The sequence below is a fragment of the Balaenoptera physalus genome, assembly GCF_965194825.1.
Source record: "Balaenoptera physalus genome assembly, chromosome: X".
Classification (NCBI taxonomy): Eukaryota; Metazoa; Chordata; class Mammalia; order Artiodactyla; family Balaenopteridae; genus Balaenoptera; species Balaenoptera physalus.
The window spans coordinates 67,258,038-67,274,740 of record NC_138903.1 but is presented as its reverse complement, the minus strand read 5'-3'; the positions used below and the strand labels follow the sequence as shown (position 1 = coordinate 67,274,740).

At 37.7% G+C, this 16,703-nt stretch overlaps 1 protein-coding gene and 1 pseudogene across 2 annotated transcripts in view; one reads left to right on the top strand and one right to left on the bottom strand.

Annotated features, from left to right (window-relative positions):
- Positions 1-16,703, top strand: part of MAGT1 (magnesium transporter 1) — a 42,991-nt gene that overhangs the window by 18,043 nt on the left and 8,245 nt on the right. Inside the window, exons 3-7 of the mRNA XM_082447438.1 lie at positions 1,089-1,206; positions 8,740-8,880; positions 9,430-9,570; positions 10,086-10,175; positions 10,845-10,908. Of these exons, the coding sequence (XP_082303564.1) occupies positions 1,089-1,206; positions 8,740-8,880; positions 9,430-9,570; positions 10,086-10,175; positions 10,845-10,908 (554 nt within the window). The remainder of the gene's footprint in view (positions 1-1,088; positions 1,207-8,739; positions 8,881-9,429; positions 9,571-10,085; positions 10,176-10,844; positions 10,909-16,703) is intronic.
- On the bottom strand, positions 1,215-7,816 carry LOC309653093 (general transcription factor IIE subunit 2 pseudogene; annotated as a pseudogene). The gene has a single exon. The product of its transcript is annotated as a general transcription factor IIE subunit 2 pseudogene (transcript).

Genomic DNA, 16,703 nt, shown 5'->3' with positions numbered 1-16,703 from the left:
GCTGGCAATATAAGACAATTTATGATTAAGTACCAAATGAATTGTGTGCATAATAAATGCTATAAAATTTCAGGAAGGACATATAAGAGGAGTGGTTAGGGTTGGCCTAATGGAGAAGATAGGATTTGTACTAGGGCTAGACAGATGGATCAGATTTACATAGCAGTAGGATATTCTGATTAGAAGCAATCATGTGTGCAAGGGTACAGAGATAGGCGTAAAGTGCTGGAATTAAGAGATCCTGTTTGAGGTTGAGTAGTAGTAAGGCTATGTAAAAGCTAGATGCATTATTTGGAAATAGATGATAAAGAACTTTGAATAACCAGTGAAAGAGCTTGGAGACTGTTCTGAAGGTAATAGAAAAGCAACAATGGTTTCTGATAAGAGGAGGAATATCAAGAAAGTAGTCATTTAGGAAGACTGATATATATTGCAATATAAGAAGGATTGGAGGAGGAGAAAGTAGAGTTAGGGTTTTAATGTTCTATGTCAGATATTAAGGATCTGACTTTAGATGATAACAATGAAAATAAATGGGGAAGGATAGAGTTAAAAGATAATCAGAAATGAAAAATTGTCAGATCTTAGAAACTGAAAGCATATGGGAGATCAGGGAAAAGTAAAATATGGCCTGAGGTTTCAGTTAATCTCAATTCCTTAGATTCTTCTCTTTCACTGTAATAATTCATCAGACTGTATTTTTACTAAGTAGCATTTTGTACTTTAGATTTCTTAAATAGATTAATATTATAGTCTAATTTCTCTGGGAAGTACTTCAACCTAGTCTTTGAACTCTTAGAAGTAATTTAGGGTATTAAAAATTGGTGTAGAAACAATCTAGTTAGACTTTTTTCCAGCGAATGTTGCAGGAGCTTTGAGATAAGGAGTAGGCACGAAGTATGAAGCAGAGTCAGGTAATCACTACTTCATGGTGAAATCCCCAACACTTGGTATAAGGCTTCTCTTATGCCAAAACAGTGGCAGTGTTTTCCAAGGTTTGTCCTAACCCTGTCAGCAGAGCCTGACTTGCATTAGATTGCTTTAAAAAATGTTTTATATGTTATCTTCACAAATCCGATTGCATCCAGGCAAGCTGATGAAGAATTCCAGATCCTGGCAAACTCCTGGCGATATTCCAGTGCATTTACCAACAGGATATTTTTTGCTATGGTGGATTTTGATGAAGGCTCTGATGTATTTCAGATGGTAAGCTATTTGGTTTATTCTATTAAATAGGAATAGATAAAATATGGATAATATGGAATACCTTTTTTTCAATGGCTGCAAGAAGTTAAATAAGATTTGTCTTACCTAAGATCTAGAGTAGTTAATGAGATAAAAGTTAAACTTAAGCTAAACATGAAATATAGTGGTCAATACTAGCCTATTAGAATATGGAAATTGGGTAGAAATCAAGTAACTTTTATGTATTTTTTATTGTGGTAAAATATAATAAAAAATTACCACTTTATTTTTTTTAATAAATTTATTTATTTATTTATTTCTGGCTGCGTTGGGTCTTCGTTGCTGCGCGCGGGCTTTCTGTAGTTGCGGCGAGCGGGGGCTACTCTTCATTGCGGTGCGTGGGCTTCTCATTGCAATGGCTCCTTTTATTGCGGAGCATGGGCTCTAAGCACGCGGGCTTCAGTAGTTGTGGCTCACGGGCTCTAGAGTAGTTGTGGCGCACAGGCTTAGTTGCTCTGTGGCATGTGGGATCTTCCCGGACCAGAGCTCGAACCCGTGTCCCCTGCATTGGCAGGCGGATTCTTAGCCACTGTGCCACCAGGGAAGTCCCCCCTCTTTCATTTCTGATATTAGTAATTTGTGTCTTCTCTCTTTTTTCTTAGTTAGCTTGGCCTAGAGGCTTATTGATTTTACTGATCTTTTCAAAGAGCAAGCTTTTGGTTTCATTGATTTTTCTCTATTGCTTTTCTACTTTCAGTTTCATTACTTTCTTCTCTAATTTTTATTATTTCTCTTCATTTAACTTTGGATTTAATTTGCTCTTTTGTTGGTTTCCTAAGATGGAAACTTAAATTATTGAGTTTAGATCTTTCTTTTTTTCCCGTATATGCATTCAGTGTTATAAATCTCCCTGTAACCATTGCTTTTGCTGTATCCCACAGATTTGGATAAGTTCTGTTTCCGTTTTCATTTAATTCAAAATACTTTTTAATTTTTCTTGAGATTTCTTCTTTGACCCATGTGTTAATTAGAATTGTGCTGTTTAGTTTCCATGTATTTTGGAATTTTCCAGTTATCTTTCTCTTATTGGTGTCCAGTTTAATTCCATTGTGGTCTGAGGGCAGACATTGTGTGATTTCTGTTCTTTAAATTTGTTATGGTGTGTTTTATGGCCCAGAATATGGTCTTTCTTGGCAAATTCTGTTGTTTTGGATGAAGTAGTAGTCTATAGATGTCAATTATATCCAGTTGTTTAGATGGTGTTATTGAGTTCAACTATGTCCTTACTGATTTTTTCCTGCTGGATCTGTCCATTGGGTGTTGAAGTCTCCAACTATGATAGTAGATTTATCTATTTCTTCTTGCAATTCTATTAGTTTTTGCCTCACATAGTTTGACACTGTGTTGTTAGTCACATACATGTTAAGGATTGTATGTCTTCTTGGAGAATTGACCCCTTTATCATCATGTAATGCCCTTTTTTATCCCGAATAACTTTCCTTGTTTTGAAGTCTGCTCTATCTGAAATGGATATAACTACTCTTGCTTTCTTTTGATTACTGTTAGCATCGTATATTTCCTCCATCTATTTACTTTTTTTTTCCTTCTACAATGATTTTATTATAAATATGTTCTTTTGGAATAAACAAATATTGCATTCAAGACTGTCAGCAAACTTGTTCTAAGGTAATAAAAGAGGGAAAATGGAACCAGGAACCACTTAGAAGTAGAGATAAACAGCAAAGACACCTGCATGCCATGCTGACCGCCTTTCCCCCAAGAAGTAACAGGAGGTTAACAGGGGACATCACATTTCTCATTAGCACATTAATGAAAATAAGCTTCGAGTTTGGTAATTTGCACTAGTTCTGTAAACTGAACTGCTCCTCTCCTCAGTCCTAAGAACTAGAATGGGAAGACAGTCAGTCTTTGGATCCCAGCATCAACAAGGAAGATCTTGACTTTGTAACTCTTTGCTCTCAGACAAAACTGTTCAGTACTTGCCAGGAGTGATGTCAGAGTAGTCCTTCAGCACCCAGGCCAAGTGCTCACTGTGAGTCTTAAACCATCGCTTTTTCTGTGAAGCAGGCTTTTTCCTTCTCTGAATAGGGGCCACTTTCTTTGGTCCGGATTCCTGCATGGAAGAAATACCCTGTCACTTTAGATACTCTTCAGTTTTCTCCTCCTCCATTGAATCCACGGTGACACTCCTTCACAGTTTCTGAAACTTTTCATCCACAGAAAACTGACAGCTCTTATCATTGAAGAAAAGAATTTTCTTCTTATCAGGAAGGTTTACAAATGGTATCTGGTCCCCTAAAGCCTTAACGGCTTTCTGGGAATTGGGCAGTCCTTCCTCAATGTCTTCTAAAAGAATTCCTCCTAAGCCTCGCTGGTCATGCTTATTTAAGAGCCTAAGTAGGACCTTCTTATCTTTCAAGTTGTACTTGGGCTTGAAGGCATACTTTCTATCTGTTACTTCAGTTTTGGGATTACTGACTATTGCCTCAGTCATTAGCCGTTGTTTCTGCTTGAGTCCAATATCTAAATGTTGTGTTTCATTCAAAATTTCTTCTAAAGTAAGAGGATGTGTATCTCATTGCTGATGCCATGTCTTCATGTAATTCACAATCTTAGCAAGAATGCCAAACTTATATCCAGAGCGTCCTGATAGAACTTTCGAGTTAAATGATCCATTGCTATGATCAGAATTTTGTTTAGAGCTTGATGATCCTCCATGTTCTAGCTTTGCTTTCTTATTCTTTGATGATGATGACTCAGAAGATACAGCATGGTATATTTCCTCCATCTGTTTACTTTTAATCTATATGTGTGTCTATTTAATGTGGGTTTCTTGAAGACAACATATACTTGGGTCTTGTTTTTTGAACCACTCTAACAATTTCTGTCTTTTAATTGGTGCATTTAGACCATTGATATTCAAGTTGATTATTGATATAGTTGGATTACCATCTGCCATATTCATTACTGTTTTCTGTTTTTTGCCCTTTGTTCCTATTTTTGTCTTCCAATCTTTTTCTGCCTTTTGTGGCTTTAATTGATCATTTTATATGATTCCATTTTTCTCTCCTTTTTTAGTATATTAGTTATACTTTTTTTTTTTTTTTGCTTTTCTTAGTTGTTGCCCTAGAGTTGGCAATATACATTTACAGCTAATCAAAGCCCACTTTCAAATAACACTATACCACTTCATGGGTAGCGAGAATACCTTATAATAACAAAATAATCCTAATCCCCCCCTTCCATCCCTTGTATCATTTCTGTCATTCATTTCACTTATATATAGGCACATACACACACACAATTGAATATATTGCTGGTGTTATTTTGAACAAACTGTTATGTGTTAGATTAATTAAGAATAAGAGAAACAAAAGTTTTTATTTTACCTTCACTTATTCCCTCTTCAGTCCCTCCCTTAATATATGTAGATCCAAGTTTCCAACCTACCTTATTTTCCTTCTCTCTAAAGAACTTCTTTTAACATTTCCTGCCTGGGATTCCCTCAGTTTTTCTTTGTCTGAAAAAGTCTTTATTTCTCCTTCACTTTTGAAGAATAATTTCACAGGGTACAGGATTCTCTAAGTTGGTGTTGTTTTTTCCCCTCAGCACTTTAAATATTTCACTCCGCTCTCTTCTTTTTTTTTTTTTTTTTTTAACATCTTTATTGAAGTATAATTGCCTTACAATGGTGTGTTAGCTTCTGCTTTATAACAAAGTGAATCAGTTATACATATACAATATGTTCCCATTTCTCTTCCCTCTTGCATCTCCCTCCCTCCCACCCTCCCCATCCCATCCCTCTAGGTGGTCACAAAGCACCGAGCTGATCTCCCTGTGCTATGCGGCTGCTTCCCACTAGTTATCTATTTTACATTTGGTAGTGTATATATGTCCATGACACTCTCTTACCCTGTCACATCTCACCCCACCCCCTCCCCATATCCTCAAGTCCATTCTCTAGTAGGTCTGTGTCTTTATTCCCGTCTTGCCACTAGGTTCTTCATGGCCTTTTTTTTTTTTTCCCCTAGATTCCGTATATATGTGTTAGCATACTGTATTTGTTTTTCTCTTTCTGACTTACTTCACTCTGTATGACAGACTCTAACTCCATCCACCTCATTACAAATACCTCCATTTCATTTCTTTTTATGGCTGAGTAATATTCCATTGTATATATGTGCCACATCTTCTTTATCCATTCATCTGTCGATGGACATTTAGATTGCTTCCATGTCCTGGCTATTGTAAATAGAGCTGCAATAAACATTGTGGTACATGACTCTTTTTGACCTATGATTTTCTCAGGGTATATGCCCAGTAGTGGGATTGCTGGGTCGTATGGTAGTTCTATTTGTAGTTTTTTAAGGAACCTCCATACTGTTCTCCATAGTGGCTGTATCAATTTACATTCCCACCAACAGTGCAAGAGTGTTCCCTTTCCTCCACACCCTCTCCAGCATTTATTGTTTCTAGATTTTTTGATGATGGCCATTCTGACCGGTGTGAGATGATATCTCATTGTAGTTTTGATTTGCATTTCTCTAATGATGTTGAGCATTCTTTCATGTGTTTGTTGGCAATCTGTATATCTTCTTTAGAGAAATGTCTATTTAGGTCTTCTGCCCATTTTTGGATTGGGTTGTTTTTTTTTTTGTTATTGAGCTGCATGAGCTGCTTGTAAATTTTGGAGATTAATCCTTTGTCAGTTGCTTCATTTGCAAATATTTTCTCCCATTCTGAGGGTTGTCTTTTGGTCTTGTTTATGGTTTCCTTTGCTGTGCAAAAGCTTTCAAGTTTCATTAAGTCCCATTTGTTTATTTTTGTTTTTATTTCCATTTCTCTAGGAGCTGGGTCAAAAAGGATCTTGCTGTGATTTATGTCATAGAGTGTTCTGCCTATGTTTTCCTCTAAGAGTTTGATAGTGTCTGGCCTTACATTTAGGTCTTTAATCCATTTTGAGTTTATTTTTGTGTATGGTGTTAGGGAGTGTTCTAATTTCGTACTTTTCCATGTAGCTGTCCAGTTTTCCCAGCACCACTTATTGAAGAGGCTGTCTTTTCTCCACTGTATATGCTTGCCTCCTTTATCAAAGATAAGGTGACCATATGTGCGTGGGTTTATCTCTGGGCTTTCTATCCTGTTCCATTGATCTATATTTCTGTTTTTGTGCCAGTACCATACTGTCTTGATAACTGTAGCTTTGTAGTATAGTCTGAAGTCAGGGAGCCCGATTCCTCCAGCTCCATTTTTCATTCTCAAGATTGCTTTGGCTATTCAGGGTCTTTTGTGTTTCCATACAAATTGTGAAATTTTTTGCTCTAGTTCTGTGAAAAATGCCAGTGGTAGTTTGATAGGGATTGCATTGAATCTGTAGATTGCTTTGGGTAGTAGAGTCATTTTCATAATGTTGGTTCTTCTAATCCAAGAACATGGTGTATCTCTCCATCTATTTGTATCATCTTTAATTTCTTTCATCAGTGTCTTATAATTTTCTGCATACAGGTCTTTTGTCTCCTTAGGTAGGTTTATTCCTGGTATTTTATTCTTTTTGTTGCAATGGTAAATGGGAGTGTTTTCTTAATTTCACTTTCAGATTTTTCATCATTAGTGTATAGGAATGCAAGAGATTTCTGTGCATTAATTTTGTATCCTGCTACTTTACCAAATTCATTGATTAGCTCTAGGAGTTTTCTGGTAGCATCTTGAGGATTCTCTATGTATAGTATCATGTCATCTGCAAACAGTGACAGCTTTACTTCTTCTTTTCCGATTTGGATTCCTTTTATTTCTTTTTCTTCTCTGATTGCTGTGGCTAAAACTTCCAAAACTATGTTGAATAATAGTGGTGAGAGTGGGCAACCTTGTCTTGTTCCTGATCTTAGTGGCAATGGTTTCAGTTTTTCACCATTGAGGACGATGTTGGCTGTGGGTTTGTCATATATGGCCTTTATTATGTTGCGGAAAGTTCCCTCTATGGGGGCCATTATTAAGTAAAATAAGGGTTACTTGAACATAAACATTGTGGTACCACGACAGTTGATCTGATAACCAACACTAAGTGACTAATGGGTGGGATATGCTGAACAAAGGGATGATTCACATCCTGGGTGGTATGGCGAGAGATTTCATCACACTGCTCAGAATGTCTGCAATTAAAAATTTTTGACTTGTTTATTTCTGGAATTTTCCGTTTAGTATTTTCAGACTGCAGTTGCCCTTGGGTAACTGAAACTCTGGAAAGTGAAACTGCAGACAAGTGGGAACTGCTGTATAGCTAAACAAATAGTGAAGAGTTTGGCCTAAAGTTTGGGCAGCAGTTTGGTGGCGTGAACACTATCCAGGGTGTGGTTCTTAAGTTTTGCAGACTCAAATTGAATTTTTAACAGTGTAGCCAGAATTTGTCTAGCTCTGCAGACTTTGTGTATACTCACCAAACCAGAAAAATCCATGGACATTGGTAACCAAAGACCTAATCTTTTAATTCACCAATTCACCATATTTTACTTCCAAGGAGACCAAAATAATCATGTCCACTATCAGTATACCCTCTCCCCTTATGAGAATATCTAAAACTATTACTGTTAGAAGGGTTACTGTAATAAGTATAGAATCAAAGCAAGGGAGTGGGTTATTTTATTCGTTGATGTCATAAGTTATAATTGTTTTATACAAGCCAATCTCCATTAAAGGGTTACCTGCTCAGGGGACCTGAATGCTTGCATCTGTTGGTCAACATCTTTTCCCTGGACTTAGACTTTTTATTTTCCACAAGTATAGTTATATCACGTCAGGAAAGATATAATGCGGATGAGTAGGTCATAGGTTCTTTACCTTAGCAATTCCAGTGTTATCTTTTTAAGAGTACCATGGTCTCATGACAGAGAACAGAGAAATGTGATGCTTATCACTAAACATTTATGAACCTTTTAGAATTGACTATTTCTCATATTGGTTACCATTTCTTATTGGTTTTCACTACAATAGAGCACTCTCTTATCCTGATCTTGTTTCCTCCAAATTGAGAATGTGCTCTAGGGGACTTCCCTGGTGGTCCAGTGGTTAAGACACTGCACTTCCACTGCAGGGGGTGCAGGTTTCATCCCTGGTCAGGGAACTCAGGCCCCACGTGCCACATGTCACGGCCAAAAAAAAATAGAGAATGTGCTCTATTTGGAGCTTACCTAAGCTACATGAGACAAGTTTAGTTCTCATAAATGTATTATGTTTTGCATAATCTCTGAACAGATTAAAGTGATTGTGGTATGGGAAATTTTCCATTCTATAGGAGTAAAATGTTGGTTTCTTAGCTAGGAATTTATATTTGGTAAGTAAAGTGTACTAGTTAAGGTCACAAGCAGCCTTCGGTTTGAATCCTGTCTCCATCACTTATCACTTTCCTTAGGCGAATCACTTAACCTACCTAAACCTGGGCTTCCTCATCTTTGTAAAATGCCTAAATTTCAAGATAGTATTTGCTGTTAAGATTATTTTCTTGGTAATTTATATTTTCATACTATACTTTTTATTCAGCTAAACATGAATTCAGCTCCAACTTTCATCAACTTTCCTGCAAAAGGGAAACCCAAACGGGGTGATACATATGAGTTGCAGGTGCGTGGATTTTCAGCTGAGCAGATTGCCCGGTGGATTGCTGACAGAACTGATGTCAATGTAAGTTTCCTTGCTTTGTACAGTAGAAAGTTACTTTGTCATTATCCACTTTGAATCTTTCTGGGAGGTCCTAATTGGTTTTGTCCCCATATCACTGAGGTAGTGATAGTTTGTCAGTCCCTTCATAAGTAGCATTTAACAGAATCATCCTGTTGAAAGATTGACATTACAAAACATCCTCTATTACGTAGTCAATTCAGCATGGAAACCACTCTTTTGTCCTTGTTAAGTCCATGGACTATCTAGTTGTACTTGGCGAATTCTTCTTAATCTAAAAGATGTTATGTTGTGAAAAAAAAATGTCTTTCAAAAAGCAAAAATAAATAAATAGATAAATAAAAGATGTTATGTTGTGGTTAAAGAGAATATTGTATCCATCCCATTTTAGGGTACACTGTAGACTGTTTTCATTAGGATGAAAAGAAAAAGTGTAATTTTTCTTGAAAATGACCACACTAATTTTGATTGCTTTCATTTCAAAGTATTTTGAACTGTATAATTAATGGATAAATTTCATACTTTAAAGTGTTTTTCTCTCCTTTCCATTAGATTAGAGTAATTAGACCCCCAAATTATGCTGGTCCCCTTATGTTGGGATTGCTTTTGGCTGTTATTGGTGGACTTGTGTATCTTCGAAGAAGCAATATGGAATTTCTCTTTAATAAAACTGGATGGGCTTTTGCGGCTCTGGTAAGTGAATTTTAGAAGAAAAATTGCTTGAATAAAACTCCTAATATTACATTGTTAGGTGGCATTTTGTTTATTTCTTACCTGTGGGAAAAGATTTTATATATTTTTATTTTATACCTTAAAATCAGTTTGTTTCCTCCATTATCTTATTAGGATGGCCAGAGCTTGAAGGAACTCATTGTAGCCAGTTTTTATTCAACCTGAAAGACTGTCACCCCTATGAAAATCCCCAATTCTTTTGAAAATATTCTTCTAAAACGCTTTTCAATATTCAATTTTAACCTTGTATCAGTTTATTTATAATTTTAAAACAGTGTTTTCCTTTCAAAGTAAATATTATTGATTCTTGTGATCCTTGTGATGAAATATAAGTCTTTTATCTTTTATCATTTATCTGAAAAATTTATTTCATATATTGCTTGAGAGGGTGCACTTTTCATACACCTTTGAGTCTAATCAAGGTGGGAACAGCTACACCATGTTATATGAGTATTTCATTACTTTTTGTTTCCTAGTGTTTTGTGCTTGCTATGACATCTGGTCAAATGTGGAACCATATAAGAGGACCACCATATGCTCATAAGAATCCCCACACAGGACATGTGGTAAGGGAAAGTCCAGGATTTCTTTTCATCTTATACCAAAGTTAACCTTAGTTATTATTATCCTGTGAGATCAGTGCCAGTGTATGAAGGAACTAGATTTAGTTTTGACTTTTCAATCTCTTTGTATTAATGAGCTTCAATTGCTAACAAGCTGTGTAGTACTCTTAAAAGTGGGAAGTTCCTTATCCCATTTGGTAGTTCTTTTGAGTAAGCTGGCTAAGAATGAAAGTTAGCCTTCAACTAAATAGAATAATAGACGATCAAGTACTTGAGCATCTATCCTTTCTAGGCACTGTACTAGGTATTACTAGGTATAGTGATAAGAAAAACGTAGTCCCTGTTTTCATGGAGTTTATTTTACTGTACCTCATGGTCTTCTACACTGAAAAACTAGTTTTCTCATATATTCTGTTGTTGAAAACATAGTATAAGTACAGTGAATAAGTACAAATAAATAATAAATAACACAGAAATAGCTTTCATTTTAATCAAACTTTTTACTGATGAATGCTTATATACATCAGGTGAATTATTAATCCACAGATCCAATGCTTATATACATCAGGTGAATTATTAATTTCATAGTGTTTGAAAGTAGTCAATTTTAGGATTAAATCACCAAAATTTAATGTATATTTAAAGATTAAATTTTGTCCTTTTTTCCCCCAGAATTATATCCATGGAAGCAGTCAAGCCCAGTTTGTAGCTGAAACACACATTGTTCTTCTGTTTAGTATCCTCTTTACAATAAGTTCTTGGTGCCACATTTTAATTTGTCTGTTTTCTCACATTCTACAGCATTTGGTTGAGGCTGCTCTCTTATTAGTGCAAGTCATAATATCTTTGGAATCATATTACTGTGTCATCTGTCTTAGCCTGATCAGCTAAAGACCACCAGGGACAAACCTGCAAGTCTGATAAAGCCAAGTTTATTGGATCATTGCTACGAAGGAGACTACAAATCAGAGGGACCATGGGATATCTTACCTAAGGAAAGATAGAGTTGTTATAGGATTTAAGGAAAGGTGGAGCTTAGATGAAATGTAAATGAAGCAATGTTTTGATGAGCTCAAAGCAAAGCCAGGCTAAGTGTAAAGGGATCAGAATCAGGTCTGGACTGTGAAGTGGACCCAGGGTTCTGTTTCCTGGAAACTACACCGTTCAGATAAATTTGGGAATTTGTCTTCAGAAACTCCTTTTTTGTTTTAAATTAAATTAATTTATTTATTTTTGTCTGCGTTGGGCCTTCGTTGCTGCATGCAGGCTTTCTCTAGTTGTGGCAAGCTGGGCTACTCTTTGTTGCAGTGTGTGGGCTTCTCGTTGCAGTGGCTTCTCTTGTTGAAGGGCACAGGCTCTAGGCGTGTGGGCTTCAGTAGTTGTGGCACATGGGCTCAGTAGTTGTGGCTTGCAGGCTTAGTTGCTCTGCAGCATGTGGGATCTTCCCAGACCAGGGCTCGAACCCGTGTCCCCTGCATTGGCAGGTGGATTCTTAACCACTGCACCACCAGGGAAACCCAGAAACTCCTTTTTTAAAGCTCTGTACTTTGGTTGTAAATTGAGGCTACTTAGAAATTGTACTTGTAAATTGAGTAACTTAGATCCTCCAGTCAAGAATGGAATGTTTCCTTCTTACTGATATAATTTGAATCAGTCTACGATTTTAGAGAACAAGGTTCCTCGTTGAGTATGAAAGCTGTAGTTACTCAAAGACAGGGTTTATTTTGACATTTTACAGCTGCAGCATGTCCTAGGGAGAAATATTATTTCCTGTAAACTGTGCAGCTACTTTATATGTGTGTTGGCCCATCCTCTCGAATGGCAGGGCAGATTTTTACTTTCTCACATCTGAAAATTGATGTCTCTGTAAGCTGCAAGAATAGGTAACAGTGATATCAGATAGGTAGCAGTCTGCATTTCTTAGTATTACTGATCATAGTTTACCCACCTGAATGCATAAACAGTGACTCTGCGGAGCAAATCAACAAGGTGAATAAATGTAATGTTCCTCGAGTTGTGCTTCTCAGCCAAGGGGTCCTAACATTGACATATTGGAATCAGTTGTAGCCCAGGCTGTTAGAGAATCTGCCCAGTGATTTGATGGTAATGTCATTTGCCCTACCTTGTCATCCCATCATCTAGATGACTAAGAGGAGTTCCATTTTTTATAGTTACAGACATACTTCACACACAGTTTGGTTTCTTAATGTATTATAAGCATTTAATAAATTGTATATGGCCTTCAAAGTTATAAAAGTTCATGAGAATTACAGAGCAATAAGAAAATATTGGCAAGGAAAAGGAAAAATAGTCATCATTATCAATGTCTTTATAATGGATATATCATAATTCAATTATTCTCCTATTGGTGAATATTGGAAAGAATGTTTTCTTGGGTATAAAAATAATTGACAGCATTCCCTGGTGGTCCAGTGGTTAGGATTCCAGGCTTTCACTGCTGGGGGCCCAGGTTCGATCCCTGGTCAGGGAAATAAGATCCTGCAAGACACGTGGCACAGCCAAAAAAAAAAAATAGTAATTGGCATATCTCTGAATTTCCAGAAGTATGAAATAAAGTGTGTAAACCTGTCTGTTGCTCTTCGTGTTTTGTCCAAATTGTTTTCCAAAAGGCTTTTGCTTAAATTTAAGGGTAGGAGGGACTTCCCTGGCGGTCCAGTGATTAAGATTCTGTGCTTCCACTGCAGGGGGTGCGGGTTCAATCCCTGGTCAGGGAACTAAGATCCCACATAGCACTCAGTGCGGCCAAAAAAAAAAGGCGGGTGGGTAGGGAGGTTTGCTGCCAGAAATATGTACGTGCCCTGCTTTCCCTGGCAAGTCCTAACCATTGTTATGTATTATTTTTTTAAACTGCTAATTCAGTCGGCAAAGAAATTGTTTAAGTATAGCTTGGACAATAATAATCAAAGTAACAAACATTTTTCCACAATTCTATACTTATGGTTCATTTTATACAAATATCTTTGCCTTCATCATATATAATGTACTTTCTTCTACTGGCTCTTTTATTTTTTTATTGAAGTATAGTTGATTTACAATATTTGTGTTAGTTTCAGGTGTACAACATACTGATTCAGTTTTTTTTCAGATTATATTCCATTATAGGTTATTACAAGATATTGAATATAATTCCCTGTGCTATACAGTAAATCCTTGTTGCTTATCTATTTTATGTATAGTAGTTTGTGTTTGTTAATCCCATAACCCTAATTTGTCCCTCCCTCCCTCTCCCCTTTCATAATCATAAGTTTGTTTTCTATGTCTATGAGTCTGTTTCTGTTTCATACATAGATTCATATATATTGGGTTGGCCAAAAAGTGCCTTCGGTTTTTAAGTAAAAATAAAGGACACATTTTTCATTTTCACCAAGAACTTTATTGAACAACGTCTTCACCCTTTTGTTCCACTACTTTCTGCCATTTTTCAGGCAACTTCATAATTCCATCCTCCCAAAACTTTTTATCTTTTTGAGCAAAGAACTGTTCCAGGTGCCTTTTACAGTCTTCCAGGGAATTGAAATTTTTTCCATTAAGAGAATTTTGTAAAGACCGAAATAAATGGAAATCCGAAGGTGCAATGTCTGGTGAATAGGGCGGATGAATCAGAACTTCCCAGCCAAGTTGTAACAGTTTTTGCCTGGTCATCAAAGAAACATGCGGTTTAGCGTTATCCTGATGGAAGATTATGCGTTTTCTGTTGACTAATTCTGGACGCTTTTCATCAAGTTCCGCTTTCAGTTGGTCTAATTGGGAGCAGTACTTGTTGGAATTAATTGTTTGGTTTTCCGGAAGGAGCTCATAATAGAGGACTCCCTTCCAATCCCACCATATACACAACATCACCTTCTTTGGATGAAGACTGGTCTTTGGTGTGGTTGGTGGTGGATCATTTCGCTTGACCCACGATCTCTTCTGTTCCACATTGTTGTACAGTATCCACTTTTCATTGCCTGTAACAATATGTTTTAAAGATGGAACGTTTTCATTACTTTTCAGTAGAGGATCACATGTGGAAATACGGTCAAGAAGGTTTTTTTGCTTAACTTATGTGGAACCCGAACATCAAAGCGATTCATATAACCAAGCTGGTGCAAATGATTTTCAGCACTTGTTTTGGATATTTTGAGTATGTCGGCTATCTCCCACGTGGTATAACGTTGATTGTTCTCACTTAATGTCTCGATTTGATTGCTATCAACTTCACCTGGTCTACCCGACCGTGGCACATCATCCAGCGATAAATCTCCAGCACGAAACTTTGCAAACCACTTTTTTTGTTTTTATAAATTTATTTATTTTATTTTTGGCTGCATTGGGTGTTCGTTGCTGCACGCGGGCTTTCTGTAGTTGCAGCGAGTGGGGGCTCCTCTTCATTGTGCTGCGTGTACTTCTCATTGAGGTGGCTTCTCTTGTTGCAGAGCATGGGCTCTAGGGCGCACGGGCTCAGTAGTTGTGGCTTGTGGGCTGTAGAGTGCAGGCTCAGTGGTTGTGGTACACAGGCTTAGTTGCTCCATGGCATGTGGGATCTTCCTGGACCAGGGTTCAAACCTGTGTCCCCTGCATTGGCAGGCGGATTCTTAACCACTGAGCCACCAGGGAAGCCCCGCAAACCACTTTTGACATGTTCGATCAGTCACAGCACCTTCTCCATACACTGCACAAACCGTTTTTTGCATTTCAGTTGCGTTTTTACCTTTCTTGAAATAATAAAGCATAATATGCTGAAAATGTTGCTATTTCCCCCCATCTTCAATATTAAAATGGTTACACAAAAATTCACCAATTTTGATAAGTTTTTTTTAAATGCACGCTGATATGACAGCTGTCACATACAGTCTAACAAAATTGTTTCAAATGAAGTTAAAGACAACTAAGTGCTACTAGAGTCATCTTATGGAAAAACGAACCTTTCGGCCTACGCTATATATATATATATATTCAATTATATGCATATACTCCCCTCCCCCACATTTTGTGATTTTGATGTCCTGTTTTACATCTTCATGCTTAACCTTTTACTGTTTACTGTAGTTACAGTCACTTTAAAAATTTTTTAAATTGTTTTTTAAATCTATGTACTGGTTTATTTAAGTGATCTTAAACCCTTTTATGTATTTGCCTTTACTATTGTGGTTTTCCCTTTCCTATAGATCCTTGCTTCTTTTCTATTTAGAGAAGACACTTCAATATTTCTTTTAGGGTAGGTTTAGTATTGCTGAATTCTTTTAGTTTTTGCTTGTCTGAGAAATTCTCTCTCCTTCTATTCTAAATGATAATCTTGCTGGCTCTCCTGATTTCAGGTTTTTCCCTTACAGGACTTTGAGTATATCATGCCACTCCCTTCTGGCCTAAAAAGTTTCTGCAGAGAAATCAGCTGATAGCCTTATGGGGGTTCCCTTGTAACTGACTGTTTTTCTCTTGCTGCCTTTAGAATCCTTTCTTTATCTAGTTCCTTGTTATAATGATCTGCATTTCTATCGATAATCTTTCTTAATTCAGTTATTTTTATTACCACCTTTTTGAACTTGGGGTCTAGTAGACTGGTGAGCTCTGTTTCATTATTTGTTTTCTCTGGGGATTTCTCTTGTTCTTTAATTGGGAGTAGTTCCTCTGCCTTTTCATTTTACTTAACATTCTCTGTCTCTATGATTTCAGGAGAAACAGTTATCTACTGTGGTCTTAAAGGGCTGTTTTTAAGTGGGAGCATCCCGGTATAGACTGTGTGTGTCCAACGTTTTGGCTGCGAGGGTGGTTTTGGTGTGGATGCCAGCCACATCTTTCCTCAGGGTGTGCTGGTCATTATCCCCTTGATGGGGGTTGTGGTTGGTGTTGGAGTATCTAGAGACTGTGCAGGATATGAGGTGGGCTTCCTTTCTGCTCCATGGCTGTCCCTACCCTGTTAGGGGCAGGGTCTGCTCCCCAGTTCTTGGAATAGAAGCCCTGAGGGTCGGGTTCAATCAGGCTCCATTGCCCTTGAATCCATGCCCTGCCCCAACAGAGGTGATTGCTGAAGCAAGTGAGGCCTATGCAGTCACAGAGGACTTATGTGCTGCCTGTGTAGCTATCCACAGTTCCGCTCAGAAGCAGTACAAGGTTGCGTCCCTTTGTTGTGTTTGTCCCAGATCTAGTTCAAGGCTGTGGGGGTTGGAGCATTGTGGCTGCAGGAATTGAGGTGGCTGCACTGCCATGAGAGATCTGGGCTGCCTCTGTGGCAGTCTTCTCCCAGGACCTGTCTGCCCCAGATCTAGGGCTAAGCTAGGGTGTGGAGTTGGCAGAGCCTAGGTGCCACTGCAATAGGAACAATTGTGTACAGCTGGACCACACCCCAGGCCCTCCAGGCAGTCTTTGCATAGCTAGATGAGTCCTCTCCCAGGGCCTGTCTTCCTGAGATTTCAGCTCTTAGCTGCTGCATGTTCTTGTGGTACCACCCTAGGCAACCTGGTCTGTCTCTGCGTAGATAGACCAAGTCTTTGCCCAGATCTCGAGCCAGGCTGTAGGGTGGAGTGAGCACAG